This window comes from Aethalodelphis obliquidens, unplaced genomic scaffold, assembly GCF_003676395.1.
Source record: "Aethalodelphis obliquidens isolate GAN/ISIS:26980383/991018 unplaced genomic scaffold, ASM367639v1 scaffold5, whole genome shotgun sequence".
Taxonomy (NCBI): domain Eukaryota; kingdom Metazoa; phylum Chordata; class Mammalia; order Artiodactyla; family Delphinidae; genus Aethalodelphis; species Aethalodelphis obliquidens.
The window spans coordinates 79752506-79770725 of NW_020837949.1; the positions used below are offsets into that span (position 1 = coordinate 79752506).

At 34.4% G+C, this 18220-nt stretch overlaps 1 protein-coding gene across 1 annotated transcript in view; it reads left to right on the forward strand.

Moving 5' to 3' along the window:
* PCLO (piccolo presynaptic cytomatrix protein) overlaps window positions 1-18220 on the forward strand; it is a 283296-nt gene that overhangs the window by 232560 nt on the left and 32516 nt on the right. Inside the window, 3 exon segments of the mRNA XM_027102797.1 lie at window positions 8719-8827; window positions 9364-9431; window positions 10503-10717. Of these exon segments, the coding sequence (XP_026958598.1) occupies window positions 8719-8827; window positions 9364-9431; window positions 10503-10717 (392 nt within the window).

Consider the following 18220-nt stretch of genomic DNA (forward strand, 5'->3'; position numbering starts at 1 on the left):
AGATACAATGAGAAAAAATGGTCAAAATAACTTCGTAAAAAAACAACAATGAAGTCCCATGTTGGTACGATTAACATAAGTGAAATAGATCTAATTTTATTCATTTTAATCAAAAAGACTTCTTATAATTAGATGGTATACATCTGAAAGTTTTGTGTAATTCATCTAAAATATGTTACCATTATTTTTTGTGATTGTTAATCATGTTTGCTTCTGAATTAGAGGAGATCATTTCTCTACGTGAATTTTAAAGAGCTGGAGGGAAAATAGCTGAGTTTTTTCTCTATTATTTGACAGATATTGCTGTTAAGGTGTCTTCTTAAACAACTCTGGTTTATTAATGGAAAAATCAATAATTGTAATACGTTGTATATACTATATTATATATAGAGATTGAAATTACATTCTGTTTACTGTGAGAACTTTTTGAATAGAATTCTACCATCAAATAGCATTTGTTATGTGTTGAACATCCATCCAGCCAAAGTGAATTATTTGCTAGTTCTTCTTCATGATGTTAATAGAATACTGGCACTTCTTATGAAGTAACTTAACACATAATTCATTTTATTTTTGTAAAGTTTCTCTTAGGCTGATAAAATGGTTATTGATTTTTTATTGTTTGAAATGACTTCTCTGTTTTATTTCTATCCTTTAACTCTTCAAATGATGAAAGAATTTATGTATTTAAAGTTCACTCTTTTAGTTTTGATTATACCATTCATAATAATTATATAGTGTCTTTGGCTCAAAATAAGCAAAATATAAAAACAACATTTTTATGCACAGAAATTGACCATGTTGTAATATTTCTAGTGATGAGTACTTAGGTTATGATTTTTTTAAAAAACTCTCCTTCTTTGTAAAAAAAAAATGTATTTTCTTATACTCTAGAATAGTATATTGGAATTTTTTGCTCTTAAATTTTGATTGGGAGATTTCTTTTTATAACTTTACTTTTCAAAACATAGTTTCCTTTTTGTCCAATTTTGCACATGATTTAAAGTTACAACTCAGAAGTCAAAGCAAAGCTCTGTGCATTTTGTCTGTCAAATAATGTTATGAAGTGGAATTTGTATCTTCTATATATATGCTCAGTGGAGAGGATGATGGTTTTGCCACTGGTTCAAACGTTTCCTGTATTTATTAAGAAACACTTTTCCTGGTATAAATTGATGATATTTTATGTTAAAATCCATTGTCTGAGTAGTGGGATACATTTAAATAACTTTATAAAGGGAATAGTACAGAACACATGAGTATCAAAAAAGGTTAAGAACATAATTAAAATTAAAATCCTTGCTGGTTCGCTAGGGATACTGCAAGTAGAGGAGGCACCAGTTAAGACAAGCATTTCTCATGCACAATTGTGTCATTTTCCCTAGCTTCCTATGTCCATTTAACCCAACTCTGTATCTCTATATATAATCATGAGTGCATTTTGGATTAATCTGTTACTGTTAGCTGGTCATGATATCCTTTAGATTTGATGACATTAATCTGTTCATGCCATTTAATTAGAAAGTCAATAGAAAACATCCATTCTGAGTATTTTAACAAAATAAATAGGGAAATTAAACTGAGAAAAGTTTATAAATTTATGAACTGCACCCTATTTTAAATGAGATGATAGCATCACAAACCTATCATTGGATATCTCCACATGTTATATTATTTTCGGGGGTCAATAAAATTTTACTAATCTATGCATAACCCCTTTCCTGCCTTATTCAGCCACATTCTGTTGTAGCCTGTTTCAAGTAACATATCTAATTCTAAACACCATAAACTGTAGCCATAGAGTGACTTTGGTATGTGTACCAATCCTTCCAGGAAATATTGAACTGGAATAATAGATTATTTTAGTGGTCAGAGTGATTAGAAACAGAATCCTATCACGATAATCTTCTTCAGATTGGACCCACAAATCATGGATATATTCCCCTATTTACCTTAACTCTGTTTAAAAAGCATGAATTTGCAACACCTATACTGGAGTGTAAGAAACGTACGACTTTTTCTGTAAATCAAATGTAGTCAGTTCCAATCTTCCCTTCATCTACTGGTGAGAAGTTGAAACACTTCAATTTTTTGACGTTGCCTGCCCCACGAGCACTGGGGAAATTCCCAGTGAGGCTCTTACAGAGTCTAGAACACTGGGGGTTGGGCCTCTGTACCTTGACCCAACGCATTGAGAGCAGTGTCCAAGCCTGCATGCTTCCTTGGCAGTGGGTGGCTCCTTTAAACTGTGACCAAATTTTCACGAGAGTAATTCTGCCTAGGTTGAGCCACCAAATCTAAGGTCAAGTTTTCTAATGGCAACGTACAGAAATTGTTCTCTTAGGTAATGCCATCTTCCCTGGATAATATAAGCAAGCAGGATACTGCTCTCTACTGCCCTTGCAACCTCCAGCCACCATTGTTGGGGGAGATCTTCTCCCTAGAACTCTCTACCTCCCCTTCCTTTCATTCACCCTACATTCTTCTTTTTTTCTTTTTAAAATTCTGTTTAGTACTTTTAACATTGAAACTTAAAAACCTCTTCATAGGTTTTTAAGTGTACGATACAGTATTGTTAATTAAAAACACAATGTTATTTATCAGATATCTAAAGCTTATTTGTCCTGTATAACTGAACTTCTATACAAGTTAATAAGAAATTTCCCATTTCCCCCTCCCCCAGGCCCTGGCAACCACCATTCTATTCTTTGCTTCTATGAGTTTGACTATTTTAGATATCTCATATAGATGGAATCAAGCAGTATTTGTCCTCCTGTGACTGGTTTATTCCACTTAGCATAATATTTTCAGGATTCATTCATGCCTCATATTACAGGATTTCCTGAATGCTGAACAATAAAGGCTGAATAATATTCCTTAATATTTATAAACCATATTTTCTCTATCCATTTATCTGTTAATGTATATTTAGGTTATTGCCACATTTTGGCTCTTGTGTATAGCACTGCAGAGAACATAGGAGCGCTGATATCTCTTTAAGATCCTGATTTCAGTTCTTTTGGATAAATACCCAGAAGTGGGATTGCTAGATCATGTGGTAATTCTACTTTTAATTTTTAGGAAGCTTCATACTGTTTTCCATAGTGGCTGCTCCATTTTGCATTGCAACCACCAGAGTACACTAGTTCCAATTTCTTCACTTCCTTACCAATACTTTCATTGTCTTTTGTGGGGTTTTGTTTGTTTGTTTGTTTGGGTTTTTTTTAAATGATAACCATCCTAACAGGTGTGAGATGATGTCTCATTGTGCTTTTGATTTGCATTTCCCTGATGATTAGTGATATTGAACAATCCTTCCTACATTATTTTCCCTTCCAGCGGGCCTCAGCCTAATTTCCCATCGTTGTGCCTGTAGAAATGTGAAATTGGTTTCCCTTCTGGGAGTGAAGTGGAGAAAAGAGATGAGAAAACCAATCAGCTTTCCTAATGGTCACTGTTTACCCACCATAAAATGATATATCCCACAACAACTTTCTGTTTGTTCAATAAGATCTTCAATTTTTGCATGCCCAAATCTTCAAATAATATTGTCATATAGATAATGAAATAATTTCTAAGTTATCTTTCTTTATTGTGGTTAAATATGTCAGTATAGATAATATATGTGTTCTTTGTGCTAGGTTTTACACATTTGAACGTTGTTTATATTCAGGTGAGCTACTATGTTGTTTTGGTTAGCATAATTTGAATGAGTTTTCCTCTTTACTGACAGTAGCATTGGCCTGAGAGTTAAATGGAGTTCATATTTCTGCATTACCATCAGCTAACTGTGTGATGTTAGAAAAGTCATGTCACTTCATGTTTCACTTCTCTAATATATTGTACAAAAGACTAAAACTAGCACCTCTATACAGATCTTGCTTACTTTATAATGAGTCTATGAATTAGTTGACATGCCTTTGCAAGACATTTCATTCATGTAATCCTCCTTCAATGACCCTTTTATTATTGACCATTAATACTGCAAAATATGTGATCATCTGTTTTCTTTACAATTTTTTTAATGAATGGAGGCATATCTGTTTTACATCTGGAAGTGTGGAAGTCATTAATTCTAAATATTTTCAGTAGACTCAGACCTAGAAAAAAAAAACTGTGGGTAAGCTCAGACAGTTCAACAGTAGTCTTTGATATTTCCTAGATAATTTTTTATATTCAAAATGTCATAATTTTGTAATATGTAAATTTCATTTGAGAATTTATATATGCAAGCCATACCTTGCTGATTTTTAAAGTGTTTCAGGTGTACAGTATTGAACATCTTATCATAATTGAGGACATCTCCTTTAATCTGTAAATAAGCAAGACACTACTCAAATACTATTTTTTTTAACTTTACCTCCCTCCATTCTTTTTTCCTTTCTTTTTCCACCCTTCTTTCTTTCTTTCTTTTATATTAATGTATAAATAGGCTAAAATTGTAAAACATTTTAAAATGTAGTTTTGAAAAAGAATAAAATCCATCTACCTATGCATTTCTCTTATACTAACATTGCCTAACTTGAAAATGAATGAGTAATTAGTATAACTGTTGGGGACAATGTATTGGACTCCTGAAAATCACTTGCAGGGTTTGTTTGCTATTTAGAAAGCCAGGGCAGATAACCAGTTCAGCTGAGTTTTTCCTACTGCTGCTAGTTTATAGAGGGTTATTGAGAGCAGATGTCCAAATTTAGAAAATTAATCTAGAGTCATAGTTAATAATATCAGTGGAAAAAAGGATAAATTATAATAATTTATTATATGCATATTTTAAAATTATTTTGTGGGGTTTTTTATCTCAGCTGCATCCAATTCTCATTTCACAGCACACCAGCCCTGTTGGTTCCCATAAGGTCCCCTCCTCTGTGTGTGTGGTGGGGGGGGGGCTGTTTGCTTGTTTGTTTATTCATTCATTTATTAACTCGTTTCTTTCTTTTTATCTCACTTTCTTTTCCTATCTGTTCTTCCCTCCATGAAAAACCATGATAATTTATGTAATGGTCTGTTGTTTATTTGTATGATATATAATGTTAGTATGTGTGAATATCATTTTAATGAACATAAATGTCATTGTCCTATAGATCAGATCCTGTTTCTCACTTGTTTTTACTCGGCAGATGATTTTAAGATGGATCTGCCCTTTGGTGTTAACACCTGGTATGGTCTCTTTCCTAAAACTGCAAAGTGTTTCCATCATGAGTATTTAATAAGCTCTCGTTGTCCATTTTTCCTGATACTACCACCTCCACACAAATAGAAAGTCAAGAAGATTTCTGGGTCCTAGGGTGTACATATGCTTAATTTAACGACGTTCTGCCACACTGCACTCCAGAGTGGTTGCATTTGTCTGCATTCCCATTAAAATAATTACATGTTTATAAATTGTAAATGAGCAGTTGTTTTTTCTCATCCTAACAGTCATAGTATTCTCACATCATAGAGTGGGGATAAAGCTAAAAAACCTCCAAGCAATTGTAATCTCTCTTGAAGTCAAGGTCCCCTAAATCCCATATCCTGGTCAACATGCTGTATTTTCTGGCTTTCAAACTTTCCTCAATATGATGAGCGTTAAGTAATACATCATTATTGCTTTGATTTGAACTTTCTAATGTCTAATGAGTCTGGGCTTTTCTTCATATACTTAAAACACTTTTGAATTTCCTTCTCTGTGAATCTTCATTTTACGAATTGCCAAGATACTTCTGCTTTTTCTAGTAGAGTATCATTTTTATTAATTTTTATAACAGCATAAAATAGTAGATACATAGGTGGGGATCATCACAAAGGTGATGAATTGTGTAGTGCCTGCCACATAAATATTTGTGGAATAAATAAAAGACATGAGCTTTCGTGTGATATATGTTTGGATATACATTAACTTATAAGATTTTGACTGTTAATGCAATAATTTTAATACAGAAGATGTTTTTGCAGTAATGGTAAATATTATAGACAGAGAAATAACATACATGAACTTCTGAATTGTAAAGATAAGAATAGCTTTTGCCAATTTGAGAAACATATGAAATTCAGTAATCCCAGAAGTTATAAAAACACATATTTGAGAATGTTTTATAGTGATTGGTGTTTTTAGAATTCAAAAATTACCTGATTATTGTCTTTTTTCAGTTTTTAATAACCTATTAGGTGTAAGACTTTGAGCAGCTAATTCTATCATGACTGTTGCACATTCAAAAAAAATTCATATTATCTTAGTTTTCCTATTAAAAGTTATTAGAAGAGGCACTTTCTAGGGATATAATTGAAGTATCATCTATGCAATCTCAAACTTGAACAACTGGTTAACATACATGTTGATATAATTTCAACATAAAGAAAATGTGTTTGCTCATAATGCTAAATAATAGATAAAACCATTCATGTGTTCACTGTGTTCTGGGAATTATTTCTAAACCAAAATCAGAGTAAAAAGTTTCTTTAAGATTGAATATGCTTACATTCAAATCATTGAAATGGTAAAATACTACCTTGGTTTCTGTGTAGTATGATCAAACAATTTCTGCATGCATTTTAAAATAGTTTATAAGATTTTACAATTAAAGTATTTTCAAAGATATCATATTTGAAGACACATACTTAAGAGTACTTAATTCTCACAATGACTAAAAGCCATATTATGAATTTAAAAGTAGTTTGTATATTCACTTGGTTATTTTACTGTGGTTCTTGTAGGATTTGTAGGAAGTTGGAGAGGCAGAGGAAAGGGAACTGTGTTCAAGTCACATTCCCTATAGATCGCATTCTCACCATTGAAACCAAAAATAAAAGGATAAAAGAACTGGCAAAATCTTTTGAACTGCAGTACTGCCCCAGTGCTAGTGGGAAACTCAGTAAGGGAAAAAGAAGTTCAGCTGGTATATCTTAGGACAGAGCAAATCATGTAGTTCATGATCTCAGGTATATATCTAGGTTAAGATCCTAGTTATCTGTATTTTTCATCAGTTTTATTAATGTGTCTAAATAGTTTTCCTGTTTACAACTAGAAGCATTTATTCATTTCACTGGATAAATATGTTTTATAAGTTTGCCCCTTTAAGATGTGAAAAATGAACGGGTAAATTCAACAGAAGAAGCATGAAGATTATGCAGCTATTTCCTTTCATAGAATTTGCTCCTGCAGAAAAATGACAATGCAATTTCTGAATTATAGCACTATTAATTTGTTTCAATTCAGAATCATCTGTTCATAAATGTACTCTTTCTTGTGACTAAGAAAAAGTGTGTTTTTCAGTGTGCTTTTCCTCTTTCAGCTCTAAATTTTTCTTTAGTGGTATTATCACTGTCTTTTATGTAATTTTCTCATTTTATGTGTACAACAGCCTGGGATTGTTGAAATAAACCTAAGGCCCATCTGAAGATAAAGTTTTCTTGGAGTAAGTTATAGAAAAGTCATTCTTGTTTGTGTTATTGTGGGCATTTTTATGGACTTCTTTTGCCATTTCCCAATAGTAAAAGAACTTCCCTTACTTGTTTGCAACTGGTAATATGCTTTCCAATGTATATCAAAATCATTAAAACTTTTAAAGACCCAGTCATGCCATGTTGAGAATTTCCCATGGAAGCCAATAGTGAGTAATAGGGAATTTCACATTGGCATCTGTGAAGCTCATTGAAAACCTAATTGTTCAACAAGTATTTCTTTTTATTTAAATTATAACCTAGTCATGGCATACAGGTATTTTTTTCTCAGGTAAAGCTGGTAGCATTCACAAATATCTGGGCACTATAACTCTGGATGGTTTCATCGAATTTATATCTAGCCCACATAGCTACATATTAGGACCATGTGATTTGTGCCAAATACGTTCCCAAAATTATTTGACAGCTCATATAAAATGGACAAAAATACTAAATGTAAAATATTGAAATGTTAATTATGTTACTACTTTTTTGTATGAAAATTACCTTTCTAGGAAGAGAGGAAGCATGAAATGCTCTGTAACCAGTCCAGCAACATAATTTATGGGACCCAGTGCAAAATAAAAATATAGGACTCTTTGTTCAAACAGTGTTAAGAATTTCAAGATGGCAGTAGCAAAGCATTAAACCAAGCATGGGGCCCTGCTGAGCACAGGGCATACTATTGCACAGGCCACACACACACCCATAACGCTGCCCTCTGTATAACATTTCTGCTGCTTCTACTCAGGACTGTCTTGCATGCAGCGAAGAAAAACACACACCATGGGAATCTTTTTTATTTGAGCAAAGTTGAAGCTGTAACAATTTCTTGAAGGGAGCTTCGCAACAAAATCCTAATGACTTTTTTCTACCACTCCTATTCTGCAATAGAATGGAAGTTTACACTCTTCTAGTTGCTCGTTGCCCGTGGAAAAATTATATTGGTGGTTGCAATTATTTTTTTCCCCACACAAAATTGGTTTAAGCAATATACAGTCAAGAATGCTTTCTTTAAAGCAGTGTGAACAAAATGCATGTGTTTGATACTATTTAATAGATTTTCAAGAGCAATGTTTTGCATGTTCTGTTTGACATATTTTATATGTTCAGGTAAGTTGATGAAATCAAACTTCATATGATTTTGATATTAATGTTCCAGAGAACTTTGAACTGATGTTCTCTGAAATGGTGTGCTGAGTTGGTTTTTAAATGCAAAGCAATGTCTTCTGTGCCTTGTGGACCCAGATGAGACAGCACACCTTTTTTATTTTATACTTGAATTTGTCTTTGTAGGCATGCAAGTATTGGAATGGAATGGAATTCCTTTAACTTCCAAAACATATGAAGAAGTGCAGAGTATCATTAGTCAGCAAAGTGGGGAAGCAGAAATATGTGTAAGACTGTGAGTTTTTCCCCATCTTTTTGTTTCCATTTTTTGGCTATTCATGTCTCTTTTAATTTAAAATTGTTAAGGTGGAACCTTTGCCAGTCAGCAAGATTTCCTGTAATTAGAACATAAAGTGAATACAAGTTTTATAGATTTCTTGTGTTCAGAATCAAAGTCTAAAGCATAGAAAGAATCCAGCTAATTTTGTTTCTGATTATGTCCCCTTTCATGCTTTTATTGAAACATGCGTCATTTAAATGAAAGCCTAAACCCATTTAGATTTCATGGATGTGTACAGTATTTCAAAATGAACTTATATTTAATCCATAAAGATTTCACCTTAAATAATCATTTTTATCAGCTGACTTTTAACAGCATTGCAAATATAGATTTGGTTAGAAGGGTGAGCATGCTTTGAAATTGCTTTATATCATTAACCACTTCTCATTTACCTACTGAAAAAATATATTCAGCATAGTTGGGAAAAAAGGCCTTTTGTCTCAGACTTCCTCAGTTGCTTCCTTAATTTTTTTTTTTGTTTTAATTTTTAGGGACCTCAGTATGCTATCAGATTCTGAAAATCCCCAGCACCTAGAACTTCATGAACCACCAAAAGCTGGTAAGTGAAAGCAGTCTGCTTCCAACTGTGGGTAAAGATGTAGATTTAAATGGAGGAGTAATTGTAGAGGCAGATGTAGCTGTAGATGAAGACATAGACATATACATAGATATAGGCAAAAATAAATTTATAGACAGATGTTTATATATTTATATAATCATAAAGAAAATCAAAAGCATTGTAACTACACTTTTAGCGTTCTAGGAAAACACATATTTACATGTTAGACCCATTAAAGAAATTCATATGAAATTCTTACTGTGAGAGTTTATATTTTTAATTCTTTAAAATTAAATTCATTGTATGAAAGTAATCCATGGAGCCATTTGTTTGGGGTCCTATATAATTTTTAGATGATACTGGTTCTTTTTTAGCAGTTGGTTTTGGAACACTTACTCCTAAACCTTTTGATTGCCTTTTATGATAAATAAAATTCAACATATAATTTCATAACTACATGATGAGGTAGATTTATCTCTTAGATAACAAATACAGTCTATACATTTAAATCACTTATAAGACTAAAAGTTTCACTATAGCTTTGTTCAACAAATATTTATTGGGCACTTCCTATGTTGTAGTCAGCATTTCTAAGAGGCTGGGTCACTGCACTGAACAGAACAGGCCAAGGCCTATAGAAATTTTCATACATCTGTAAATGTAAATATGTTCTTTGAAATTTCTCGCTTAGAGAAATAGATATATAAGATTTCAAGAAGGAAAAACAGCCAGTCATGCAAATTAAATGCCAGTGAGTAAAACAATATTTTATCATGCATAGAATTCTCTATATAAAACATTTAAAAACATTTTTCTGAAGATATAATAGGAACCTCCATTTTCCTTTGTAATTTAGTATTCTTTCACTTTTCTCTGAACCTTCCAGACTTCTTTAAAAATAGATTCATAAAGGTACAATTGCATGTATTTTTTTAATTTAGCTTGTTTTATAAGTAACTGTAAAACTTTTATAAGTTCTAGATGACTTTGTTATCTAGAACTCAGATAAGTTCCATGGTATTAAGTACCTATGAAACTGAGACTGTGTGAAGCCATTTCATTTTGTTGCAGTGGATAAAGCAAAATCCCCAGGGGTTGATCCTAAGCAGTTGGCTGCAGAGCTCCAGAAGGTCTCGCTACAGCAGTCACCACTGGTTCTGTCGTCCGTCGTTGAAAAAGGATCTCACGTTCATTCAGGTCCTACATCAGCAGGATCGAGTTCTGTTCCCAGCCCTGGGCAACCAGGGTCACCCTCAGTGAGCAAAAAGAAACACAGCAGCAGCAAGGTGAGAAGTGTCCAATGCAACCTCCAAGTTACTTATTTTCTAGCTCCTTATTCAGACTAGGAGATAGGAAATACAATATTATTTCCTAAGGTGTTTTTCATGTGATTTCTCCTTTCCTAATGATCTACTGAAACAAACAAAAAATGTTTCCATTTCTGAGTTTATAACTGATCAGGATGTATCAAAATGATGTATTTCTACATCTCTTAAAATATTGTAGCAGTTATTATTATGGGGAACTTGAAAAATGTCTCTAATGCTTCATGGTCTTTTTCTTTGTTGTTGTTACACAAATCTGAGCCTCTGTATAGCAAATATATCTTTGTATCTTTTTGGAAACACAAGATATACATTACAATAGATTTTGTAACTTAAGTAGAAGGTAAAACGGACAAAGAAATGATGATAATTTAGGACAACAAGAAAGAAGGAAAGCCAGTAATATAGTATTGCCATTTTGAAATTTATCCCGAATTCCGTAGTAATAAATTTTCTCTTGATGCAGCTCTTCATTTAGAACAAACGTTTCTAACATTATTATTTTGGAGTTACTGGGGAATTAAAAGAAAACGAATTAATTTTTTAACTTTATAAAATCAGATGATAATATAGACAATTTGTGATTTTCCCCCATAGATTTGATTATTAATAGAGAAACTCTCTTCATGGTTGATAAATACATTTAAAAAGGTTTTTTGTTTGTTTGTTTAACCACAAATAAGATTTTTTCTTTATATGTTGAGATATATAGGAAGGACAGGCTGTGGTTGGATAAGTTGACTAGACTTCAGAAAATAAAGTTTTTTCTACTAAGTGTAAAAACACAGCAGATGTCACTAAAAAAACCCTTTTATTCAGAAGCCAAAAAGAATGGTAGGATGATCTTAAGCATTGCATCATAAAATGACTTGTTTCAAACTAAGTATAGTAAGGTTTTGTGAGGAATAAGTTCAAGGATCGACTCAATTTCAAAATAAATTTTAACACAACTGTATTTTACCACATGTGTTAATTTTGAAGAATTACCTCGTGGAGGCACCCTGTCTCTGGAGTTACACACTGATACCATTTCTGATTCCTTTCTCAGTATCTCCACACAGTAGAACTAAAGACATGACAGACTTGGCTAGCAAAGTTTTCACACCAAGCACATTGTAGTTCTATAAGTCTGTCATCCAGATATTTTTTATTTCAGCATTTGACATCACCATCCTCCCAGAAAATTAAGTACAAATGTACGACATTTGCCTCTTCTTTTATCTTCATTCACTGAATCTTAATCCTGTGAATTTTACTTTTTTTTTTTTTTTTTTTTTTAACATCTTTATTGGGGTATAATTGCTTTACACTGGTGTGTTAGTTTCTGCTTTATAACAAAGTGAATCAGTCATACATAAACATATGTTCCCATATGTCTTCCCTGTTGCGTCTCCCTCCCTCCCACCCTCCCCATCCCACCCCTCCAGGCTGTCACAAAGCACCGAGCCAATATCCCTGTGCCATGCGGCTGCTTCCCACTAGCTATCTACCTTACTGCGTTTGTTAGTGTGTATATGCCCATGACTCTCTCTCGCCCTGTCACAGCTCACCCTTCCCCCTCCCCATAACCTCAAGTCCATTCTCTAAGAGGTCTGCGTCTTTATTCCTGCTTTACCCCTAGGTTCTTCATGACATTTTTTTCTTAAATTCCATATATATGTGTTAGCATACGGTATTTGTCTTTTTCTTTCTGACTTACTTCACTCTGTATGACAGACTCTAGGTCTATCCACCTCATTACAAATAGCTCAATTTCGTTTCTTTTTATGGCTGAGTAATATTCCATTGTATATATGTGCCACATCTTCTTTATCCATTCATCCGATGACGGGCACTTAGGTTGTTTCCATCTCCGGGCTATTGTAAATAAAGCTGCAATGAACATTTTGGTACATGACTCTTTTTGAATTTTGGTTTTCTCAGGGTATATGCCCAGTAGTGGGATTGCTGGGTCATATGGTAGTTCTATTTGTAGTTTTTTAAGGAACCTCCATACTGTTCTCCATAGTGGCTGAACCAATTCACATTCCCACCAGCAGTGCAAGAGGGTTCCCTTTTCTCCACACCCTCTCCAGCATTTATTGTTTCTAGATTTTTTGATGATGGCCATTCTGACTGGTGTGAGATGATATCTCATTGTAGTTTTGATTTGCATTTCTCTAATGATTAATGATGTTGAGCATTCTTTCATGTGTTTGTTGGCAGTCTGTATATCTTCTTTGGAGAAATGTCTATTTAGGTCTTCTGCCCATTTTTGGATTGGGTTGTTTGTTTTCTTGTTATTGAGCTGCATGAGCTGCTTGTAAATTTTGGAGATTAATCCTTTGTCGGTTGCTTCATTTGCAAATATTTTCTCCCATTCTGAGGGTTGTCTTTTGGTCTTGTTTATGGTTTCCTTTGCTGTGCAAAAGCTTTGAAGTTTCATTAGGTCCCATTTGTTTATTTTTGTTTTTTATTTCCATTACTCTAGGAGGTGGGTCAGAAAGGATCTTGCTTTGATTTATGTCATAGAGTGTTCTGCCTATGTTTTCCTCTAAGAGTTTGATAGTTTCTGGCCTTACATTTAGGTCTTTAATCCATTTTGAGCTTATTTTTGTGTATGGTGTTAGGGAGTGATCTAATCTCATACTTTTACATGTACCTGTCCAGTTTTCCCAGCACCACTTATTGAACAGGCTGTCCTTTCTCCATTGTACATTACTGCCACCTTTATCAAAGATAAGGTGTCCATATGTGCATGGGTTTATCTCTGGGCTTTCTATCCTGTTCCATTGATCTAACTTTCTGTTTTTGTGCCAGTACCATACCGTCTTGATGACTGTAGCTTTGTAGTATAGTCTGAAGTCAGGGAGCCTGATTCCTCCAGTTCCTTCTTTCGTTCTCAAGATTGCTTTGGCTATTCGGGGTCTTTTGTGTTTCCATACAAATTGTGAAATTTTTTGTTCTAGTTCTGTGAAAAATGCCAGTGGTAGTTTGATAGGGATTGCATTGAATCTATAGATCGTTTTGGGTAGTAGAGTCATTTTCACAATGTTGATTCTTCCAATCCAAGAACATGGTATATCTCTCCATCTATTTATATCATCTTTAATTTCTTTCATCAGTGTCTTATAATTTTCTGCATACAGGTCTTTTGTCTCCTTAGGTAGGTTTATTCCTAGATATTTTATTCTTTTTGTTGCAATGGTAAATGGGAGTGTTTTCTTGATTTCACTTTCAGATTTTTCATCATTAGTATATAGGAATGCCAGAGATTTCTGTGCATTAATTTTGTATCCTGCCACTTTACCAAATTCATTGATTAGCTCTAGTAGTTTTCTGGTAGCACCTTTAGGGTTCTCTATGTATAGGATCATGTCATCTGCAAACAGTGACAGCTTTACTTCTTCTTTTCCAATTTGGATTCCTTTTATTTCCTTTTCTTCTCTGATTGCTGTGGCTAAAACTTCCAAAACAATGTTGAATAATAGTGGTGAGAGTGGGCAACCTTGTCTTGTTCCTGATCTTAGTGGAAATGCTTTCAGTTTTTCACCATTGAGGATGATGTTTGCTGTGGGCTTGTCATATATGGCCTTTATTATGTTGAGGAAAGTTCCCTCTATGCCTACTTTCTGCAGGGTTTTTATCATAAATGGGTGTTGAATTTTGTCAAAAGCTTTCTCTGCATCTATTGAGATGATCATATGGTTTTTCTCCTTCAATTTGTTAATATGGTTTATCACATTGATAGATTTGCGTATATTGAAGAATCCTTGCATTCCTGGAATAAACCCCACTTGATCATGGTGTATGATCCTTTTAATGTGCTGTTGGATTCTGTTTGCTAGTATTTTGTTGAGGATTTTTGCATCTATGTTCATCAGTGATATTGGCCTGTAGTTTTCTTTCTTTGTGACATCCTTGTCTGGTTTTGGTATCAAGGTGATGGTGGCCTCGTAGAAGGAGTTAGGGAGTGGTCCTCCCTCTGCTATATTTTGGAAGAGTTTGAGAAGGATAGGTGTTAGCTCTTCTCTAAATGTTTGATAGAATTCGCCTGTGAAGCCATCTGGTCCTGGGCTTTTCTTTGTTGGAAGATTTTTAATCACAGTTTCAATTTCAGTGCTTGTGATTGGTCTGTTCATATTTTCTATCTCTTCCTGATTCAGTCTTGGCAGGTTGTGCATTTCTAAGAATTTGTCCATTTCTTCCAGATTGTCCATTTTATTGGCATAGAGGTGCTTGTAGTAATCTCTCATGATCTCTTTTATCTCTGCAGTGTCAGTTGTTACCTCTCCTTTTTCATTTCTAATTCTATTGATTTGAGTCTTCTCCCTTTTTTTCTTGATGAGTCTGGCTAGTGGTTTATCTATTTTGTTTATCTTCTCAAAGAACCAGCTTTTAGTTTTATTGATCTTTGCTATTGTTTCCTTCATTTCTTTTTCATTTATTTCTGATCTGATTTTTATGATTTCTTTCCTTCTGCTAGCTTTGGGGTTTTTTTGTTCTTCTTTCTCTAATTGCTTGAGGTGCAAGGTTAGGTTGTTTATTCGAGATGTTTCCTGCTTCTTAAGGTGGGCTTGTATTGCTATAAACTTCCCCCTTAGAACTGCTTTTGCTGCATCCCATAGGTTTTGGGTCGTTGTGTCTCCATTATCATTTGTTTCTAGGTATTTTTTGATTTCCTCTTTGATTTCTTCAGTGATCTCTTCATTATTAAGTAGTGTATTGTTTAGCCTCCATGTGTTTGTATTTTTTACAGATCTTTTCCTGTAATTGATATCTAGTCTCATGGCGTTGTGGTCAGAAAAGATACTTGATACAATTTCAATTTTCTTAAATTTACCAAGGCTTGATTTGTGACCTAAGATATGATCTATCCTGGAGAATGTTCCATGAGCACTTGAGAAAAATGTGTATTCTGTTGTTTTTGGATGGAGTGTCCTATAAATATCAATTAAGTCCATCTTGTTTAATGTATCATTTAAAGCTTGTGTTTCCTTATTTATTTTCATTTTGGATGATCTGTCCATTCGTGAAAGTGGGGTGTTTAAGTCCCCTACTATGAATGTGTTACTGTCGATTTCCCCTTTTATGGCTGTTAGTATTTGCCTTATGTATTGAGGTGCTCCTATGTTGGGTGCATAAATATTTACAATTGTTATATCTTCTTCTTGGATCGATCCCTTGATCATTATGTAGTGTCCTTCTTTGTCTCTTTTAATAGTCCTTATTTTAAAGTCTATTTTGTCTGATATGAGAATTGCTACTCCAGCTTTCTTTTGGCTTCCATTTGCATGGAATATCTTTTTCCATCCCCTTACTTTCAGTCTGTATGTGTCTCTAGGTCTGAAGTGGGTCTCTTGTAGACAGCATATATAAGGGTCTTGTTTTTGTATCCATTCAGCTAATCTGTGTCTTTTGGTGGGAGCATTTAGTCCATTTACATTTAAGGTAATTATAGATATGTATGTTCCTATTCCCATTTTCTAAATTGTTTTGGGTTCGTTATTATAGGTCTTTTCCTTCTCTTGTGTTTCTTGCCTAGAGAAGATCCTTTAGCATTTGTTGTAAAGCTGGTTTGGTGGTGCTGAACTCTCTCAGCTTTTGCTTGTCTGTAAAGGTTTTAATTTCTCCATCAAATCTGAATGAGATCCTTGCTGGGTAGAGTAGTCTCGGCTGCATGTTTTTCTCCTTCATCACTTTCAGTATGTCCTGCCACTCCCTTCTGGCTTGTAGGGTTTCTGCTGAGAGATCAGCTGTTAACCTTATGGGGATTCCCTTATGTGTTATTTGTTGTTTTTCCCTTGCTGCTTTTAATATGCTTTCTTTGTATTTAATTTTTGACAGTTTGATTAATATGTGTCTTGGCGTATTTCTCCTTGTATTTATCTTGTATGGGACTCTCTGTGCTTCCTGGACTTGATTAACTATTTCCTTTCCCATATTAGGGAAGTTTTCAACTATAATCTCTTCAAATATTTTCTCAGTCCCTTTCTTTTTCTCTTCTTCTTCTGGAACCCCTATAATTCGAATGTTGGTGCGTTTAATGTTGTCCCAGAGGTCTCTGAGACTGTCCTCAGTTCTTTTCATTCTTTTTTCTTTATTATGCTCTGCAGTAGTTATTTCCACTATTTTATCTTCCAGGTCACTTATCCGCTCTTCTGCCTCAGTTATTCTGCTATTGATCCCATCTAGAGTACTTTTAATTTCATTTATTGTGTTGTTCATCGTTGCTTGTTTCATCTTTAGTTCTTCTAGGTCCTTGTTAACTGATTCTTGCATTTTGTCCAATCTATTGTCCATTCTATCTCCAAGATTTCGGATCAACCTTACTATCATTATTCTGAATTCTCTTTCAGGTAGACTGCCTATTTCCTCTTCATTTGTTAGGTCTGGTGGGTTTTTATCTTGCTCCTTTATCTGCTGTGTGTTTTTCTGTCTTCTCATTTTGCTTATCTTACTGTGTTTGGGGTCTCCTTTTGCAGGCTGCAGGTTTGTAGTTCCTCCTGTTTTTGATGTCTGTCTCCAGTGGCTAAGGTTGGTTCAGTGGGTTGTGTAGGCTTCCTGGTGGAGGGGGCTAGTGCCTGTGTTGTGGTGGATGAGGCTGGATCTTGTCTCTCTAGTGGGCAGGTTCACGTCTGGTGGTGTGTTTGGGGGTGTCTGTGGCCTTATTATGATTTCAGGCAGCCTCTCTGCTAATGGGTGGGGTTGTGTTCCTGTTTTGCTAGTTGTTTGGCATAGGTTTTCCAGCACTGTGGCTTGCTGGTCGTTGAGTGAAGCTGGGTGCTGGTGTTAAGATGGAGGTCTCTGGGAGATTTTCGCCGTTTGATATTATGTGGAGCTGGGAGGTCTCTTGTTGATCAGTGTCCTGAAGTTGGCTGTCCTACCTCAGAGGCAGAGCCCTGCCTCCTGGCTGGAGCACCAAAAGCTTTTCATCCACAGGCTCAGGATAAAAGGGAAAAAAAGTAGAGGGAATTAGTAGAAGTATGAGGAAAGAAAGAAGGAAAGGAGGGTCGGAAGGAAGGAAGAAAGAAAGAAAGAAGCAAAGAAGGAAAGAAGGCAAGAAGGAAAGAAAGGAGGGAGGGAGGGAGGAAGGAAGGAAGGAGGGAAAGAAGGAAAAAAGACAGAAAGAAAGAAGATACAGTAAAAATAAAATAAAGTATAATAAAGTTATTGAATTAAAAAATTCTTATTTAGAAGAAAAAAAAAAAAAAAAAGGGACGGAAAGAACCTTAGGACAAATGTTGGAAGCAAAGCTATACCGACAAAATCTTACACAGAAGCATACACATACACCCTCACTAAAAGAGGTAAATGGGGAAAAATCCTAAATCTTGCTGTCAGAGACCACCTCCTCAATTTGGGATGATTCGTTGTCTAAAGGAGGGAAGGAAGGACAGAAAGAAAGAAAGAAAGAACGAAGGTAAAGTATAATAAGGTTTTTAAAATTAATTATTAAGAAAAAAAAATTAAAAAAAAAAAAAA